The sequence below is a fragment of the Chiloscyllium plagiosum genome, unplaced genomic scaffold (genome assembly GCF_037043375.1).
Source record: "Chiloscyllium plagiosum isolate Xiang-an unplaced genomic scaffold, Cpla_swu_hap1 HiC_scaffold_15, whole genome shotgun sequence".
Taxonomy (NCBI): Eukaryota; Metazoa; Chordata; class Chondrichthyes; order Orectolobiformes; family Hemiscylliidae; genus Chiloscyllium; species Chiloscyllium plagiosum.
In genome coordinates, this window is record NW_028270153.1 from 65,756,373 (window position 1) to 65,774,866 (window position 18,494).

At 44.5% G+C, this 18,494-nt stretch overlaps 1 protein-coding gene across 2 annotated transcripts in view; it reads right to left on the minus strand.

Moving 5' to 3' along the window:
* Positions 1–573: 573 nt before the first annotated feature.
* Positions 574–18,494, minus strand: part of LOC122559989 (myosin light chain kinase 2, skeletal/cardiac muscle-like) — a 393,900-nt gene continuing 375,979 nt past the window's right edge. For both annotated transcript variants that reach the window (XM_087995000.1, XM_087995001.1), the window contains 4 exons: positions 8,967–9,095; positions 7,168–7,320; positions 5,042–5,174; positions 574–2,870 (listed from right to left, as the gene is read on the minus strand). In XM_087995000.1, coding sequence (XP_087851126.1) covers positions 2,790–2,870; positions 5,042–5,174; positions 7,168–7,320; positions 8,967–9,095 — 496 coding nt within the window. In that variant the 3' untranslated portion in view covers positions 574–2,789. The remainder of the gene's footprint in view (positions 2,871–5,041; positions 5,175–7,167; positions 7,321–8,966; positions 9,096–18,494) is intronic.

Here is an 18,494-nt window from a genome sequence, read left to right on the forward strand (position 1 = left end):
AAACTCTAATCTCTTCAAAACAAAACTGGTTAACATCTGAATTACATTCCAGTATTGAATGGCATCTTTTTTTTTAATCTTCTAAATCCCAAACAAACACACTCAGATACAAAAAGGCAACCACAACTCTGTGGAGATGATTTTTAAAAGACCAAACTGTCCATATTGATCACTGCTCTGTAAAACAAAGGATAAATCTTAATGAACTTTCACAGTCCCCCAAACATAGTGTTCATAAAATCGAAGTGTTCAATAGTCATATACAGATGGAACATTGTTTAAAAGATATTTCTGTTCATTTGGAAATCAAGTCAAATCCAAGACTCTGTTCACAATTCAGGGTGTGCAAGCAGCTCAGAATACTGAGACATCAATTTTATCCAAATTCCAATTTCCAAAAGCAGGAGAAAAGAGTGAGAGACTCAGCAGCCTTTCTGCTGCTCAACCAAAACCAGGGAGGGCTGCTGGGAACCATCAGCACAGAGACCCCATAGACTCTGCCAAGGTTGGTGTATACGCAAATACATCCTTCTTATTCCAAACAAATCAATATTTTCCAGACATTAAACAAAGTCCATAAATAGATATATGTATTCCCAACAAAAGTAACACACTGGGATACATTGCAGTAACACTCTGTACAGTAACACACTGGTATATATTGCAGGAATACTCTACAGTAACACACTGGGATATACTGCAGGAATACTCTGTACAGTAACACACTGGGATACACTGCAGCAATACTCTGTACAGTAACACACTGGGATATACTGCAGGAATACTCTACAGTAACACACTGGGATATACTGCAGGAATACTCTCTACAGTAACACACTGGGATATACTGCAGGGATACTCTCTACAGTAACACACTGGGATATACTGCAGGAATACTCTGTACAGTAACACACTGGGATATACTGCAGGGATACTCTGTACAGTAACACACTGGGATATACTGTTGGGATACTCTGTACAGTAACACACTGGGATACACAGCAGGGATACTCTGTACAGTAACATACTGGGATACATTACAGATGGGCCAATGGGCTGAGAAGTGGCAGATGGAGTTTAATTCAGATAAATGCAAGGTGCTGCATTTTGGGAAAGCAAATCTTAGCAGGACTTATACACTTGATGGTCAGGTCCTAGGGAGTGTTACTGAACAAAGAGACCTTGAAGTGCAGGTTCATAGCTCCTTGAAAGTGGAGTCGCAGGTAGATAGGATAGTGAAGGCGTTTGGCATGCTTTCCTTTATTGGTCAGAGTGTTGGGAGTTTGTAGGTCATGCTGCGGCTGTACAGGACATTGGTTAGGCCACTGTTGGAATATTGCATGCAATTCTGGTCTCCTTGCTATCGGAAAGATGTTGTGAAACTTGAAAAGGTTCAGAAAAGATTTACAAGGATGTTGCCAGGGTTGGAGGATTTGAACTATAGGGAGAGGCTGAACAGGCTGGGGCTGTTTTCCCTGGAGTGTCAGAGGCTGAGGGGTGACCTTATAGAAGTTTACAAAATTATGAGGGGCATGGATAGGGTAAATAGACAAAGTCTTTTCTCTGGGGTGGGGGAGTCCAGAACTAGAGGGCATAGGTTTAGGGTGAGAGGGGAAAGATATAAAAGAGACGTAAGGGACAACTTTTTCACACAGAGGGTGGTGCGTGTATGGAATGAGCTGCCAGAGGAAGTGGTGGAGGCTGGTACAGTTGCAACATTTAAGAGGCATTTGGATGGGTATATGAATAGGAAGGGTTTGGAAGGATATGGGCCGGGTGCTATCAGTTGGGACTAGATTGGGTTGGGATATCTGGTCGGCATGGACAGGTTGGACCGAAGGGTCTGTTTCCATGCTGTACATCTCTATGACTCTATGACTCTATAACATTGCAGTAACACTCTGTACAGTAACACACTGGGATACATTGCAGTAACACTCTGAACAGTAACACACTGGGATATACTGCAGGAATACTCTGTACAGTAACACACTGGGATACACTGCAGGAATACTCTACAGTAACACACTGGGATATACTGCAGGGATACTCTACAGTAACACACTGGGATATACTGCAGGGATACTCTGTACAGTAACAGAGGGATACACTGCAGGGATACTCTGTACAGTAACAGAGGGATACACTGCAGGGATACTCTGTACAGTAACACACTGGGATACATTGCAGTAACACTCTGAACAGTAACACACTGGGATACACTGCAGGGATACTCTGTACAGTAACAGAGGGATACACTGTACAGTAACACACTGGGATACACTGCAGGGATACTCTGTACAGTAACAGAGGGATACACTGTACAGTAACACACTGGGATACACTGCAGGAATACTCTGTACAGTAACAGAGGGATACACTGTACAGTAACACACTGGGATACACTGCAGGGATACTCTGTACAGTAACAGAGGGATACACTGTACAGTAACACACTGGGATACACTGCAGGAATACTCTGTACAGTAACAGAGGATACACTGTACAGTAACACTGGGATACACTGCAGGAATACTCTGTACAGTAACAGAGGGGTACACTGTAGGAATACTCTGTACAATAACACACTGGGATACACTGCAGGAATACTCTGTACAATAACACACTGGGATACACTACAGGAATACTCTGTACAGTAACAGAGGGATACACTGTACAGTAGTTCTCTACATGATATACTTGTCTCCTGCTTATTCCGATTCTTACAGAGCAACATATGATTAAGCTTGAGTGTTGTCCAGTCAGTTGATCACATCTTGAGAATTCTCTCAGATTGTCAGAGCGGTGAGTGATCCACAGCTGCCGATCTTTTTCAGTCTGTTCGCTGCAGCAACAGCATAATAGTTTTTCTATAAAACAAAACAAAGGGACTGAACCAGGAAATGAAACAGCTCACATTGAAGCAGCACCCGCCAAACATTTTCTGGTCACATCGCTTCAAGGTTTAAAAATTGACCTGATTCCTCAGTAAGGAGAGAGTGAGCGGGGAAAAAGAAACAGCGAGACTAGGAAGTGAGGGTGGGGATCTGAGAGAGTAACAGGTTGAAGGGAGCAATGCAGATGTGAGACTGGGATGAGGGGGAATGGCAGGGTAGGTGGGTGCTGGTGGTTAATCTTCAAGAGGGCTTTTGAACAGGAATAAGGTCCCAACGCTTGGTGAGTGAGGCAGTACCCTCCACTGAAACAAACTCACAGAGATAAAGTGCCCAGAGTTGTTATCATCTAGTCAGAATATGGTGTGTGTGTGTTTGTACATGAATGAGAGTTAGGGTGTCTGTGTGAGTGTGTCTGCAAACGAGAGAGCGAGTGAGTGAGTGAGAATCTGTGTGGATAAGTGCAAGAGTGAGTGTGTCAGTGAGTGAGTGTTTGGATGTGTATCTCCGTGTGTCTGAGAGTGGATGTGAGAGTGTATTAATAAATGATAGGATGAGTGGAATGGGGGACACCTTCACAGGACAGTGAAAGCCCCTTTATTACAAATATCTTAACTTCAATACAAATGTTTCAGACCCAAATAAGAAAGCACCGGTCGTGCCCCGACACAGTCAGACTCCCAAATACTTCACAGTGAATTAAACACTTTGGAAAGGTCTCTGTTAAAATGTAGACCGTGCCATCAACAAACACACAACCGATACCACTGGCAGTCCAGAGGAAATGCCCAGGCCATCGGTTTTAAAGATATTTGTTCTGATATAAAACTCAGCACAGAAAATGAGAGCAGCTGCAGCATTTCTGTTACCATCAGCACAAGCAGGTAAAGGGGACATAGGCGTAATGCAGCATCCTAAAGTCAACACCTCAGAACGCGCAGTACTCCTTCAGTACTGACCCTCCGACAGTGCAGCACTCCCTCAGAACTGACCCTCCAACAGTGCAGCACTCCCTCAGTACTGACCCTCCGACAGTGCAGCACTCCCTCAGAACTGACCCTCCAACAGTGCAGCACTCCCTCAGGACTGACCCTCTGACAGTGCGGCACTCCCTCAGTACTGACTCTCCGACAGTGCAGCACTCCCTCAGTACTGACTCTCCGACAGTGCAGCACTCCCTCAGAACTGACCCTCCAACAGTGCAGCACTCCCTCAGGACTGACCCTCTGACAGTGCGGCACTCCCTCAGTACTGACTCTCCGACAGTGCAGCACTCCTTCAGTACTGACCCTCCGACAGTGCAGCACTCCCTCAGAACTGACCCTCCGACAGTGCAGCACTCCCTCAGTACTGACTCTCCGACAGTGCAGCACTCCCTCAGTACTGACCCTCTGACAGTGCGGCAATTGCTCAGTACTGACCCTCCGACAGTGCGGCACTCCCTCAGGACTGACCCTCTGACAGTTCAGCACTCCCTCAGTACTGACCCTCCGACAGTGCAGCTCTCCCTCAGTACTGACTCTCCGACAGTGAAGCACTCCCTCAGCAGTGACCCTCCGACAGTGCAGCTCTCCAAAAAGTTTACTAATTCATAATTCTTGCTAAGAGCAGATGTAATATTGATATGTCTTGTCTAGGGGGTTTTGAAACTGGAGGTGAGTCAGTGCTGAATATGTTGGTGATGGGGAGAGGCGTTACAATAAGGAAACACAGGTCTGTGCAGGGAAAGCGCAGGCTGACTAGAGAGACTCATTTTCTGTGACCCTAAGAAACAGCTACCATTAATGCAATGGGCAATATGATGTGCAGGTTTGGAATAAACGAAAAGAGGCCTTTGATCTCTCCCCTTGGACTCTAGTCAGATTACTCTGGAAACACCCGCACTCACTGGTCTCTGAACGAGAGTTTTAATGCTCTGTTATGGCATTATCGTAATGTCCCTACCTCTGAGTTTGACAATCTTGGTTCAATGTCGAGAATGTGGTGCTGGAAAAGCACAGCAGATCAGGCAGCATCCGGGGAGCAGGAGAATCAATGATTCGGGCATAAGCCCTTCCTCAGTCATGGTTCAATCCCTACCAGACCTGAAGGTGTGTCACTGTGCTGTCTGAACACAGTGATTAAAAGGAATGTTTTTTGACTCTCACCTTCCACAGCCGCTTCATGACATATTTCTTCAGCAGAAGCTGGGACTTCAGTTGGATCTTGCTCTGTTTGCTTTTTGCTGCAATGTTGCTGAGCCAAGGGTGTTTCAGGCACTGGGCAGCACTGAGCCTCCCACTGAAACACAGACACATAACATCCCTGCGTAACCACGTGTGACTACAGACCAGTGAAACTAGTACCGACATAACTACTGACACACTCACTGACACAACTACTGATTCACTCACCGACACAACTACTGACACACTCACCGACACAACTACTGACACACTCACCGACACAACTACTGACACATGCCGTATCAACTAATGAACACTCATTGAAACAAATACTGACACATTCACCAACACAACTACTGACACACTCACCAAACTGTCACACTCACTGAGACAACCCCTGATACACTCACTACTATAAATACTGACACAAATATGATACTAACAACATTTACTGATACAAATACTGACACACACATCAATCTTTGATCCAAAAGCTGATGCACATACTGACAATCATATACATGCTCTCACAGACACACTGGTAATACAATGGTGAACATACTCGCTGATTGAAACAGTGACACACAACGACTGTTTCATGTCATAAAAAGCAGGATTTTCCAAAGTGTGTTTCTCCTTCTCACTCTTGAAAATATAAAGGAGACTCATTTCTTGACAACAAAAAGGAAAACAAATGTGCACAATGGCAGAATCCGTGACTCGAGTGGTGGTTCTGTCACTGCCTATTGTACAGTGTGATGCACTAAGTGTACTATGGGCTCTGACCATGTATACACACCGGTGGACAGACTCGCTGGTTCAGATAATCATATTCACACACAAACACACACAGGGTCTTGGAAAAGGCTTGCAGTGGAAAAGTAGACTAATTAAGACCAACTGAAACTGGATAGGATTAACTAATCAACTCATACCGAATCCACCTCTTGGTAATGGTGACCATAACATGATTAAACTTTACATTCGGTTTGGGGGGAGAGGAGTGGGTTTGAGACTTTTTAAAAGATTTAAATAAAGGGGATTATGAGGCTTGAAAGCAGAGCTGGTTCAAGTGAATTAGCAATTTAAGTTAAACAATATGTCAGTAGCAGATATTTAAAGAGATATTTCAGAATTCACAGAATAGATATATTCAAATAAGCAAGAAAGAAAATTCAAAGGGTTAATGTGATTAATTAAAAATGTTAAAGACAATATCAACTAAAGAAAAATGTGCATAATAGTACAAAGACAGTGGCAGAAGATTGGACAGAATATTAAAAAAACAGCAAAGAATGACCAAACATTAATAATGAGGGGAAAATAAGGTAAAGCTAGCCAGAAATATAAATACAGACAGTAAGAGTTTCAATCAATACTTAAAGAAGAAAAGGATTAACAAAATGAGCATTGGTTTGATAGAATGAGAGTCTGGGGAATTAATAGTGGAAAATAAGGAAGATGGCAGATGAATTGAACAGTCTTCACTGTCAACAATATCAGTAAGATCCTAGAAGCTGCAATAAATCCGGGGATGGATGGAACTCAAAGTTACAATCACAAAGGAAGTGTACAGGGAAAATTGTGGAGCTGAGGCCGAAAAGTGCCTGGGATTGGAGGTTAAAACCGGATCAGCCATGAACTCATTCTAGGAGTCAAAGCATGTGGCGCTGGAAAAAGCACAGCAGGTCAGGCAGCATCAGAGGAGCAGGAGATTTAATGTTTCGGGCCAAAACATTGACCCTCCTGCTCCTTGGATGCTGCCTGACCTGCTGTGCTTTCCCCAGCGCCACACTTTTCAACTCTGACTCTCCAGTATATGAAGCCTCTTTCGCTTTTAAATTTATAGAATGGCAAAGGAGCTCAAGGGCTGAATGGTCTCCTCCTCTTTCTAATTCCTGTGTTTGTATGATCCACCTACATACTCACTGACCACAGGTCAGCGCAACATCAAGGGCAGAAGGGCCTGTACGGGCTGTAATGTTCTATTGCTACTCCAACATACTCACCAAATGATACACTCATTAACACACTCACTGACACACACTTTTGAAAACACAGTTGTGGCCACAGACAAGCTCCAGGTCTATTTGTGTTCTCAACTTTACCTTTTCTCCCTGATTAGCAGATTTGCAATAAAATCTTTTCCTTCCTCCGAGATGTTTTCAAAAGCTTCATCGTCGAAGTTGCAGTTTGTGGTGAGGATGTTACTGAGGGTCTCAGCATCACTATCGCCCAGGAATGGTGATAGGCCACTCAGTCTAGACAGGACAAGAGGCAGAGACACTGACAGAGGCAGCTACAACAAACAATACAGCATGAGATACTGGAAAATTTAGAGAAGACTGCCACTATGTGAGAGGGTCACAGTCTGATCAATCCAGTCTCTCTGTGTGACACGGCCACAGTCTGACCAATCCAGTCTCTGTGTGACACGGCCACTGGCTGACCAATCCAGTCTCTGTGTGACACGGTCACAGTCTGACCAATCCAGTCTCTCTGTGTGACACGGCCACTGGCTGACCAATCCAGTCTCTGTGTGACACGGCCACTGGCTGACCAATCCAGTCTCTGTGTGACACGGTCACAGTCTGACCAATCCAGTCTCTCTGTGTGACACGGCCACTGGCTGACCAATCCAGTCTCTCTGTGTGACACGGCCACAGTCTGATCAATCCAGTCTCTCTGTGTGACACGGCCACTGGCTGACCAATCCAGTCTCTGTGTGACACGGTCACAGTCTGACCAATCCAGTCTCTCTGTGTGACACGGCCACTGGCTGACCACTACAGTCTCTCTGTGTGACACGGCCCTGGCTGACCAATCCAGTCTCTCTGTGTGACACAGCCACAGTCTGACCAATCCAGTCTCTCTGTGTGACACGGCCCTGGCTGACCAATCCAGTCTCTCTGTGTGACACGGCCCTGGCTGACCAATCCAGTCTCTCTGTGTGACACGGCCACTGGCTGACCAATCCACTTCTATGAGAGGGTTGCAGTCTAACCAATCCAGTCTCTGTGTGAGATAGTCACAGTCTGAGAAGGCCCAGTCTGTTTAAGGTGCTTGCAGTCTTACAGATCCTAGATTGTGTATGAGTGGGTTAGTTTGCCAGATCCCAAAGAATTGGAGGGAAGGGTACAGTCGGACTAATCCCAAACTGTGTGAGGGGGTTACAGTCTCACTGATTACAGCCTTGAAGTGGGGGTGACAGTGTTGGACTGTGGTGGACAAAGTTAAAAATCACACAACACCAGGTTTATTTGGAAGTATAGGCGTCCAGAGTGCTGCTTCTTCATCAGGTAGCTAGTGGGTAGGATCATAGGACGCTATCTACCTGATGAAGTGTCATACAACTGATGCAATCTAGGTTTGTTCAATGTATCGCATCAGTTGTATGACGCTTTGATCTTTTACTATAAATTCTGTGTCCTATGATCCTGCCCCACTAGCTACATGATGAAGGAGCAGAGCTCCGAAAGCTAGTGCTTCCAATTAAACCTGTTGGACTATAACCTGGTGTTGTATGATTTGTAACTTTGATCACAGCCTGTGAGTGAAAGATCACAGTTGGACAGATGTGAGTCACTCATTACAGCAACCACAAACCCCTGGATTCACCTCATTCCCCCTCCCCCTCCCATCCCACACTTCCTCTTAAAGATTGAATATTCAAATAAGTGTGACCTGTCACAAACTCCTTAGCATCTTGGAGCCATCAATTTGAGATTTTACAAAATCTTCAAAGGCCCTGAATGCATCTTCACACAACACACTCTCTTCTTCCACATCATCCAACTGTCTCCCAGACCATCTGAGGGCTAATCTCCAGGATCCTTTGTTTACACGATCCCCAAACGCAGAGCTCCCTGCCTAACATGGTGAACTCTGTCTGCAGTCAGTTACTCACAGCATGTAGGTGATGACACCCAGGCTCCACATGTCCGTAGGGAAGGAGACGTGCTCAAAGTTGACAATTTCTGGAGCGAGGAACTCTGGTGTTCCAAAGGACACACGTAGCTTATCTCTGGGCTTGTACCTGAGAGGGGAATGACATGGTGTGTGAAGGAAGGACACCATCTTATGCCCAGACACTGCCAGCACTCACCAGTTTTCTTTTTTTTCTTTTTTTTCTTTTTTTTCTTTTTTAGATAGGAAAACACCCGGGTGGCCAGTGACAAACACTGCCCTTACCCTCCTGTTCTTTTTTTTTACTTTTTTTTTAAAATTAACCCCCACACTACCACCTAAGTGCGGTAGTGCTTATTTTATCCCCAGCACCCATGGTGTGTGTGTGCAGGTGTGAGACACAGTGGAAGACACAAAGTGCACGAATTTTTTATTCAATTTCCACCACCAGGAAGACAGGAAAACACCCGGGTGGCCAGTGACAAACACTGCCCTTCACATCAAAGGGCAGTGCTGTGTGATCAAAACAGTGAAGGGGGAGGGTAGGGACTAAATCAAAATAGAGTTGGAGGGAGAAATGATGCACTCCACTCCCTGCGGCGCCCACCTCTCCCTGAACAACTCCAGGGTGTTGGTAGACACCGCGTGCTCCTTCTCCAAGGACAACCGGGCCCTAACGTAACCGCGGAAGAGGGGCAGGCAGTCGGCCCTAACGACCCCCTCCACGGCCCGCTGCCTGGACCTGTTTATGGCCAGTTTGGCCAGGCCCAGGAGCAGACCCACGAAGAGGTCTTCAGACCTGCCCTCCCTCCTCCGTACCGGGTGCCCAAAAATCAGGAGCGTGGGACTGAAGTGCAGCCAAAAACAGAGGAGAAGGTTTTTAAGGAAATCAAAAAGGGAGTGCAAACGCCCACACCAATATAAGCACTCACCAGTATCTCCTACAATCATTAATTCCATTGGTCAACAAATAAGTGGAGGGAGGGGATGTGAGTGAGAGAGAGAGAGAGAGAAAAAGAGAGAGAGATAGAGGACATGGTAATTGTACAGTGAGATGGAGAAAGGTAGAAACATCCAAACTTTGACTCAGTTGTTCGGTTCATGCATCCAGACAGCATCTTCTAAACCCACAAACACTTCCACGTGGAATGACAAGGGCAGCAGATTCATGGGAACATCATCACCTACCAGTTCCTCTCCACGCCACTCCCCATCCTGACTGAAATATATCACCATTCCTTCACTGTCGCCGGGTCAAAGTCCTGAAATTCCCTCCCTAAGTGCATTGTGGGTCAACCCACAGCACAATGGACTGCAGCAGTTCAAGAAAGCAGCTCACCATCACCAGGGAGAACTAGGGATGTGCAATGAGTGCAGGACCAGTCAACGACGATCACATTCCACAAATGAATTTTTAAAAAATTCTTCCTTCAAGACAGAAAGTTATAGGTTCAAGCCCGACATAGGCTGACTTCTGGATTGCTAGGCCCGTGGAACACTGAGGGAGTGCTGCACTGTTAAGTCACCGTCTTCCAGTTAGTTGTCTCAGGCAAATGTCAAAGAGGTCAGGATGTGATTTCTAAGCAGCAGAGGCAAGATGCGTATGGAGACAGGCCCCTTCATGTCTTCAGTGTGGAGGGAAAATAAATATATGCAATAGAATATTCACAACCACAATGTTTCAGTTACTAATGGCACAGAGAATGTGAACTCGCATCCAGTGCAACACAGTTTTGAGGAATTTTAAAAGATTTTCATTCATGGGAATTGCTGGTTCTCTAGTATTTGTTGTCTGTCCCTATTTGCCCCTTAAGAAGGTGATGATGAGCTGCCTACTTGAGCCGCGGCAGTCCATGTGCTGTACATTGACCCATTATGCTGTTATGGAGAGAATTCCATGATTTTGACCCAGCAACAGTGGGTCAAAATGGGAATATATTTCCAAATCAGGATGGTGAGTGGCTTGGAGGGGAACTTGCAAGGGGTGATATTCCCAAATTCATATCATTAAAAATAACTAAGTGAAATGTTAAATAAAAGTGACCACATATCTGTCAGGTCAGAGAAAAGAAAATACTGGCTTCTCTGAACGATTCCCATTTTTCACTTCAATCCATTTTTGTCTCATTTCCCACAATCCTGCTCTCACCCCTCCCCCTCTAAGCATGTTCTTCATTGTCCTCACCATCCCCTCCAGCAGTTACACATTTAACTCATTATTTTCCACCATCATCTCACCACTAAACATCTCACCCACCATCTCCTCCTCTCAAAGACTGTTTCTCTTTCACATCTTCGTCCATTGTTTCAAGATTACCTTCCTTTCCCAAACAAGTCTCTATCCCTTTCCTCCTAACTTGCACCGACTACACTCTATTAATCACAGAGGCTCCAGTACAACTGCCTCACTGCAACAATCCAACTCTCCTCGACAGTGGCTTTGAGGCAGAAGCAGGTGACTCCCCATTATTGCCTACTTGCTTGTCCCTAACCCTGTCTGAAATTTTACTCTAGGAGAAAGTGAGGACTGCAGACGCTGGAGATCAGAGCTTAAAAATGTGTTGCTGGAAAAGCGCAGCAGGTCTCCTTCTCCTTGGATGCTGCCTGACCTGCTGCGCTTTTCCAGCAACACATTTTTAAGCGCTGAAATTTTACTCTGGAGAGTACCCTGCCTCTACTTGAGATTTTATCTAATAGAGTTTGAAGGGATGCATGAGACTGAATGGACCAAGAGATGATGGGATATTTTAGTTGAGAACTAATGTACAAATATGCAGAATCAGTGGGGTGAGAGTTTTATGGAGTACCGTTAACTAAAATTAAAGTGTGAATTTGAATTCTGTTTCAATGCATTTACATTTTGGAGTATAACACTGGTAGCAGACAATGGTTGAGTCAAAATGTAAAGTTTTGGGCAGTGATTATCTACCCCTGTTTTCTGAAAATGAGCCTTCTGACCAGGGAAAGAATGAAGTTATAATGTGGGCCTGCATTACTTCCTAACTGTACAGGAAACAAGGACAGAAGTAGGATAAGAAGCAAAGATTTTTCTGGAATTGGAGCCTGATGATTTAAACATGGATCAAGGTTTGGGTAGATGGTTAACATTCATGAGTGAAAGTTATGAAAAAGACGAGGTGTGATCAGATTTTGACAAATTTTAAAAGCCTGAGCTCAGTACTGTGGAAGAGTACATATTGGAAATCTAGGTTGTTTGCAAGATGATAGAAAGTTCATTCGGAAACTCCCCAACCATGCTGCCATTTAAGTTATTAGACTGCACCAAAGTATCACATCTGGACAGACTTCTAGTTTTGACAAAAGTTATATTTGTGAATAAACATACTATACATATGTCAGAAGAACTTTAAAAAATCCTAGGAAAGCACTGCTTCCCAATAGCATTCTTAGAACAAAGGGGGTAACCAGAAAATGGAGGACACCAATTAAGGAGAATCCCAAGGCCTTTTATTCATATAGAAGAAGCAAGAGGGTAACTAGAGAAAGAGTTGGTCCACTAAAGGATATGGAACGAAGGTTGTGTGTCGAACCTGAGAAAATAGGTGAGGTTCTGAATGATTACTTTGCATCAGTGTTCACTGAGGAGAGGGACATGATGAATGTTGAGATTAGAGATAGAAGTTTGTTTACTCTGGATCATGTTGATATAAGGAAGGAAGATGTGTTGGGTAGGCTAAAGGATATTAAAGTGGACAAATCCCCAGGACTGGATGGGATCTATCCCAGGTTGCTGAGGGATGTGAGAGAGAGGAAAGAGCTGGGGTCCTGACAGATATCTTTGTGGCATCCTTAAATACAGGTGAGGTGCCGGAGGACTGGAGGGTTGCTCACGTTGTCCCCCTGTACAAGAAGGGTAGTAGGGATATTCCGGGTAACTACAGACCAGTGAGCCTGACATCAGTGGTAGGAAAGTTACTGGAAAAGTTACTGAGGGATAAAATCTATTTATATTTGGAACAGAATGGGCTTATCAGTGATAGGCAACATGGTTTTGTGCAGGGGAGATCATGCCTTACCAACTTATTAGAGTTCTTTGAGGAAGTGACCAAGTTGATAGATGAAGGAAGGGCTGTTGATGTCATATACATGGCCTTTAGTAAGGGTTTGATAAGGTTCCCCATGGTGAACTAATGGAGAAAGTGGAGTCACATGGTGTGCAGGGTGTTCTAGCTAGGTGGATAGAGAACTGGTTGAGCAACAGGAGACAGAGAGTAGTAGTTGAAGGGAGTTTCTCAAAATGGAGACCTGTGACCAGTGGTGTTCCACAGGGGTCAGTTTGGGGCTGCTGTTGTTTGTGATGTACATAAATGATCTGGAAGAGGGCACTGTTGGTTTGATCAGCAAGTTTGCAGCTGACACGACAATTGGTGGTGTAGCAGAAAGTATAGGGGACTGTCAGAGAATACAGGAGAATATAGATAGACTGGAGAGTTGGGCAGAGAAGTGGCAGATGGAGGTCAATCCAGGCAAATGTGAGGTGATGCATTTTGGGAGGTCTAATTCTAGAGCGAATTATACTATAAAAGGAAGAGCCTTGGGAAAAGTTGATGGGCAGAGAGATCTAGGAGTTCAGGTCCATTGTACCCTGAAGGTGGCTGCCCAGGTGGATACAGTGGTCAAGAAGGCATCTATATGCTTGCCTTCATCGGACAGGGTATTGAGTATATAACTTGGCAGGTCATGCTAACATTGTACAAGACTTTGGTTCGGCCGCATTTAGAATACTGTGTACAGTTCTGGTCGCCACATTACCGAAAGGATGTGGATGCTTTGGAGAGGGTGCAGAGAAGGTTTACAAGGATGTTGCCTGGTATGGAAGGTGCTAGCTATGAAGAGAGGTTGAGTAGATTAGGTTTGTTTTCATTAGAAAAAAGGAGATTGAGGGGGGACCTGATTGAGGTCTACAAAATCATGAAGGGTATAGGCAGTGTGGATAGAGATAAGTTTTTTCCCAGGGTGAAGGATTCAATAACGAGAGGTCACACATTCAAGGTGAGAGGTTAAATATTTAAGGGGGATACACACGGCAAGTACTTTACACACAGAGGGTGGTAAGTGTCTGGAACGTGTTGCCAGCAGAGGTCGTAGAGGCAGGCACGGTAGATACATTTAAGGTTCATCTGGATAAATGCATGAGTAGGTGGGGAGCAGAGGGATACAGATGCTTAGGAATTGGGTGATAGATTTAGTTAGTGGATTTGGATCGGCTCAGGCTTGGAGGGCTGAAGGGCCTGTTCCTGGGCTGTAAATTTTCGTTGTTCTTCTTTCTTTGCCACAGTGTTAATAAATATGTGAGGCCATCTAGATATAGGTTGCAGGTGGCAGTATGAAAGGAAAACTATAGCTATTAGAAATGAGGCCAGAAATGGTAATTTTGAGATGTTGAGATTCAATAAATGCATAAATCCTAGAAACACTCGGGAACTGGTCAGTCGATATTTTAGGTGTGAGTCAAAGTAATATTACACCACAAACAGTCCCTTAAACAAATGCTGTAATAAATAATACAAAACCAAAGTGGAACCAAATGATTTGAAGGAAGAAGATTTAGCACAAGAAGATTAGGCCCAGTGGCAGCGTCTTTCGATTGGGGAAGAGATAAGATTTAGATTTGTGAAGAGATTTGTAAGAAACATCAAAGGCCTTCTTCATAGCCAACATTAAGTCTATGCTTGGCAAGAGATTTTCAATGTAGTAGTGGCCATGGATTTAAAAGCATGAAATAAAGAATAAAAAAAAGTCTTGATTTACATTTTGTAAATTTGGCAACTACATTTTGTCAGTCAACAATAATATTATTGAAACATGAGGTACAAAGGTGGACAAAGTAAAGACCTTTCTAAAATTTTTCTGTATCATTGATTGTGGACTGAAAAGGGAAACAAACTGCTTTAAAAATAAAGGATCATTGAGGGATTGCTACACTTTTTGAAAGTGAGTAACCTGACCTCATTGTAAATGTGTTTACCCAGCATCTGGCTCAAGCAGTAGAGGCAGACATTAACATAAAAACTGGTGCTGGGAAGTGTGTACAGATGGAGGTTCAGTCAGCAACAAGTAGCTGATTGGTTTGTGGACTGTCAACTAGTTATTGATGATCAAGGCCTTCTGTCTGCCAATGACTATGTAATTGACACCCAGGGTTTGTGACCAAGGTAGGGAGCAACTATCAGGCGTTTACCTGTTGAGGAGCTCACTCTATTCTCTGTAGTTAATAAAAAGCACTTTCAGTATGATGAAAACCAGTTTATTTTTCTTTCAGTTGTTGTAAGCTGCGTTTTGTAATTAACACGTCAGAGATCTTTTATAAGTGTGAGCCAGTCAATGTGTCCCTCCAAAAAAAAAAATTAAAGCATCCAGAGAAGGAAGACTGAGAAGTAACATTCTGACCAGCTCAAGAACAACCTCAGAAAACTGTGCGAACAGAGACTTTTGATTGCTTTCCTGATCTTTCCCACCATTCATTACACCCATACTCTTTTTCTGTCTGTTATTAGACTGCACCAAAGTATCACATATGGACAGACTTCTAGTTTTGACAAAAGTTATATTTGTGAATAAACATACTATACCAATGTCAGAAGAACTTTAAAAAAATCCTAGGAAAGCATTATTTCCTAATAGTGTTCATAGTAATATTTGTGTAGAGGGATAATTTACTTTGGGAAGGATGATTACAGTTTTAACTAGTAGAGTTTATAATTGTTCATCTGTAGCCAATGTCTATTTACTTGTCATAAATAATTCATGTCAGGTGCAGAAACTTGATCTCTGCTTTCTGTTCGCCTGAGTTATTTTCCTGGGGAATTTTACGTGCTTTCTAAAATCTGAAATGTTGTGATGATTCAGGAATAATGGGAATTGATTTCCACTGCACTACTCCAGTGAGACTTAAGACGAGTTAATAAAAGATCCAAACAGCAAGAGCTACCAAGCTGGATGGAGTTGGAGGTATTCACAAAGGTGCCATCAAGGGGACAACAAGCTCTGATACATTGAGTACTACCTCGATAAGAAGGCAATGTGAGATAACAGACACTCAACAAAACATGATTGTAAAAAGACTGAGGATCGATCTGGTTTTTGTAGAACTATGAAAGTGGAGAGACCCCAAATTGGAATAAGCAGATAAACAGCAGCCAGCTAACTGTGATTGTTATTATTGTTATTATTCTGTGATTGTTTCACAGAAAAAACAACAAGTTCTCAGAAACTGCTGGACATACTGGAGAAGACACATTGGAACACGAATGTGCAAGCAAACATGGGAATGTAATCTTTTTGTGTGCTTTGTTCTTTTTGTACAAAGAAAAAAGTGAATCTGTTATTACCCGCAAGGGCGGCACTGTGGCTCAGTGGTTAGCACTGCTACCTCACAGCACCAGGGACCTGGGTTCGATTCCTGCCTCGGGCGACTGTCTGTGTGGCGTTTGCACATTCTCCCCACGTTTGGGTGGGTTTCCTCCCACAATCCAAAGATGTGCAGGTCAGGTGAATTGGCCATTCTAAATTGCCATAGCATTAGGTGTATTAGTCAGGGGTAAATATAGGGTAGGGGAATGGGTCTGGAAGGGTTACTCTTCAGAGGGTCGGTGTGGACTTGTTGGGCCAAATGGGGAGGGTATCAGTTAGCTTAGTTGGCTGTGTGTGCCAACATCATGGGTTCAATTCAACCTCTACCCTCACCTGGGCCGTAGTGACCCTCAGGTGGAACTAACATCAGTCATCTCTCTCATTAATGAGAGAGTGGGAGTATGATAGAAATATCAGGAGCTAGTAATCAGGAGGGTGAGAGTTTTAAGAAGTTAACTGAAATAAAGTCCCCTCTTAAAAGTGTTAACTTAGACTCTTTGGGAATAAAACACATTGGGCCATTTGAGATGGTTGAATGGCCACGTAAGAGCTGTTTAAGGACACCATGCCACCTTCACGCTGGTGTCTTCAGCCCGAGGAAGGCAACTCCACATGATGAGCCCAACTCCTTCAACTGAGGGGCGTGATCTCGAAGGAGGGGATGGTGGGGGAGGAGGGGGGGGGGGGGGGTGCAGAGGGTTCATTTAAAAGCCTTTTGAACCTACTGAACCTATCCCATCCCACCCCCTCCCCCGGCAGAGGTTCAGCTTACTCTGAGAGCTGGCTCACTGGTAAAGGATCAGATTCCCTACAATATGGAAACAGGCCCTTCGGCCCAACAAGTCCACACCAACCCTCTGAAGAGAAACCCACCCAGACCCATTTCCCTCTGACTAATGCACCTATCACTATGGACAATTTAGTATGGCCAGTTCACCTGACCTGCACATCTTTGGACTGTGGGAGGAAACCGGAGCACCCGGAGGAGACCCACGCAGACACAGGGAGAATGTGCAAACTCCACACAGTCAGTCACCTGAGGCTGGAATCAAACCTGGGACCCTGGTGCTATGAGGCAGCAGTGCTAACCACTGTGCCACCGTGTCACACCCAAGGACTCTCCATTTGTGTGAGGGAGGGGACTGACTCTGAGCTGGCTGCCCACATCCAGTGTGCACTGATGCTGTTGGTGACTGTGTTTTTGGGGAAAATAAAAAGAATAAAGATAAACAGAAGTGTGTGAGGTTCTGTTCACCCAGAGCTGGCTCTGAGGGAGCTGGATCAGTGTCAAGTACTGTACTATGTCCATGTAACTAAATGGCGACTTGGTGACAGGACGCTGGCCTTTGTGGAGTTATTTCATTTTGCTTAACAAAACTTACTATTTACTGTAAGACCGCAGGCTCTAGGTACAGATAAACTGTAATGAACAATTGTATCTCCCCTTGGTGCCCTTTAGAAAGTTACCCCTCCAGGAACACACAGACAGGAAAAATAACACAGACCTGAGGATTGGTGGGAAAGACTGGGAAAGCAGTTCAACAGTCTCTGTTCATGGAGATCACCGAGAAAGCCATTCTGGGTTGTTAGGACAGGCCTTATCCAGGCACTTACCCTCACTTGCAGAAGGTACGGGACGGCTACTTCAGACTTATTGAGTCTCAGGTTTACTAGCTAAGAATCAGAGTTTACAGCAATTGCTGAGGGAGAATAAACTGGATCCCCCCAGGCTGTTTTTTTTTCCCCCTAAAAAGAAAAGAGACAGCTCCTTCCATTGCAGAGCTCTGGTGGCCTCTCACAAACATTCATAGCCTCAAACTGTTCCACTCCCTGGGAGCCGGTCGTCTAATTGGTTAGAGACGAAAATACTGCAAAAGCTGGAATCTAGAGTAGACGGGCAGGAAGCTGGAACAACACAGCAAGGCAGGCAGCCCCAGGACCCTGCCTTGACTGGGGGATTTGCCTTATGAAGGGAGGTTGACTAAGCTTGGACTTTTCTCTCTGGAGAGAAGGAGGAAGAGAGGTGACCCTGATCGAGGTATACAAGGTAATGAGAGGAATGGATAGAGTCAATAGCCAGAGACTTTTCCCCAGGGCAGGATTGACTGGCACGAGGGGTCATAGTTTGAAGATATTAGGAGAAAGGTATAGAGGA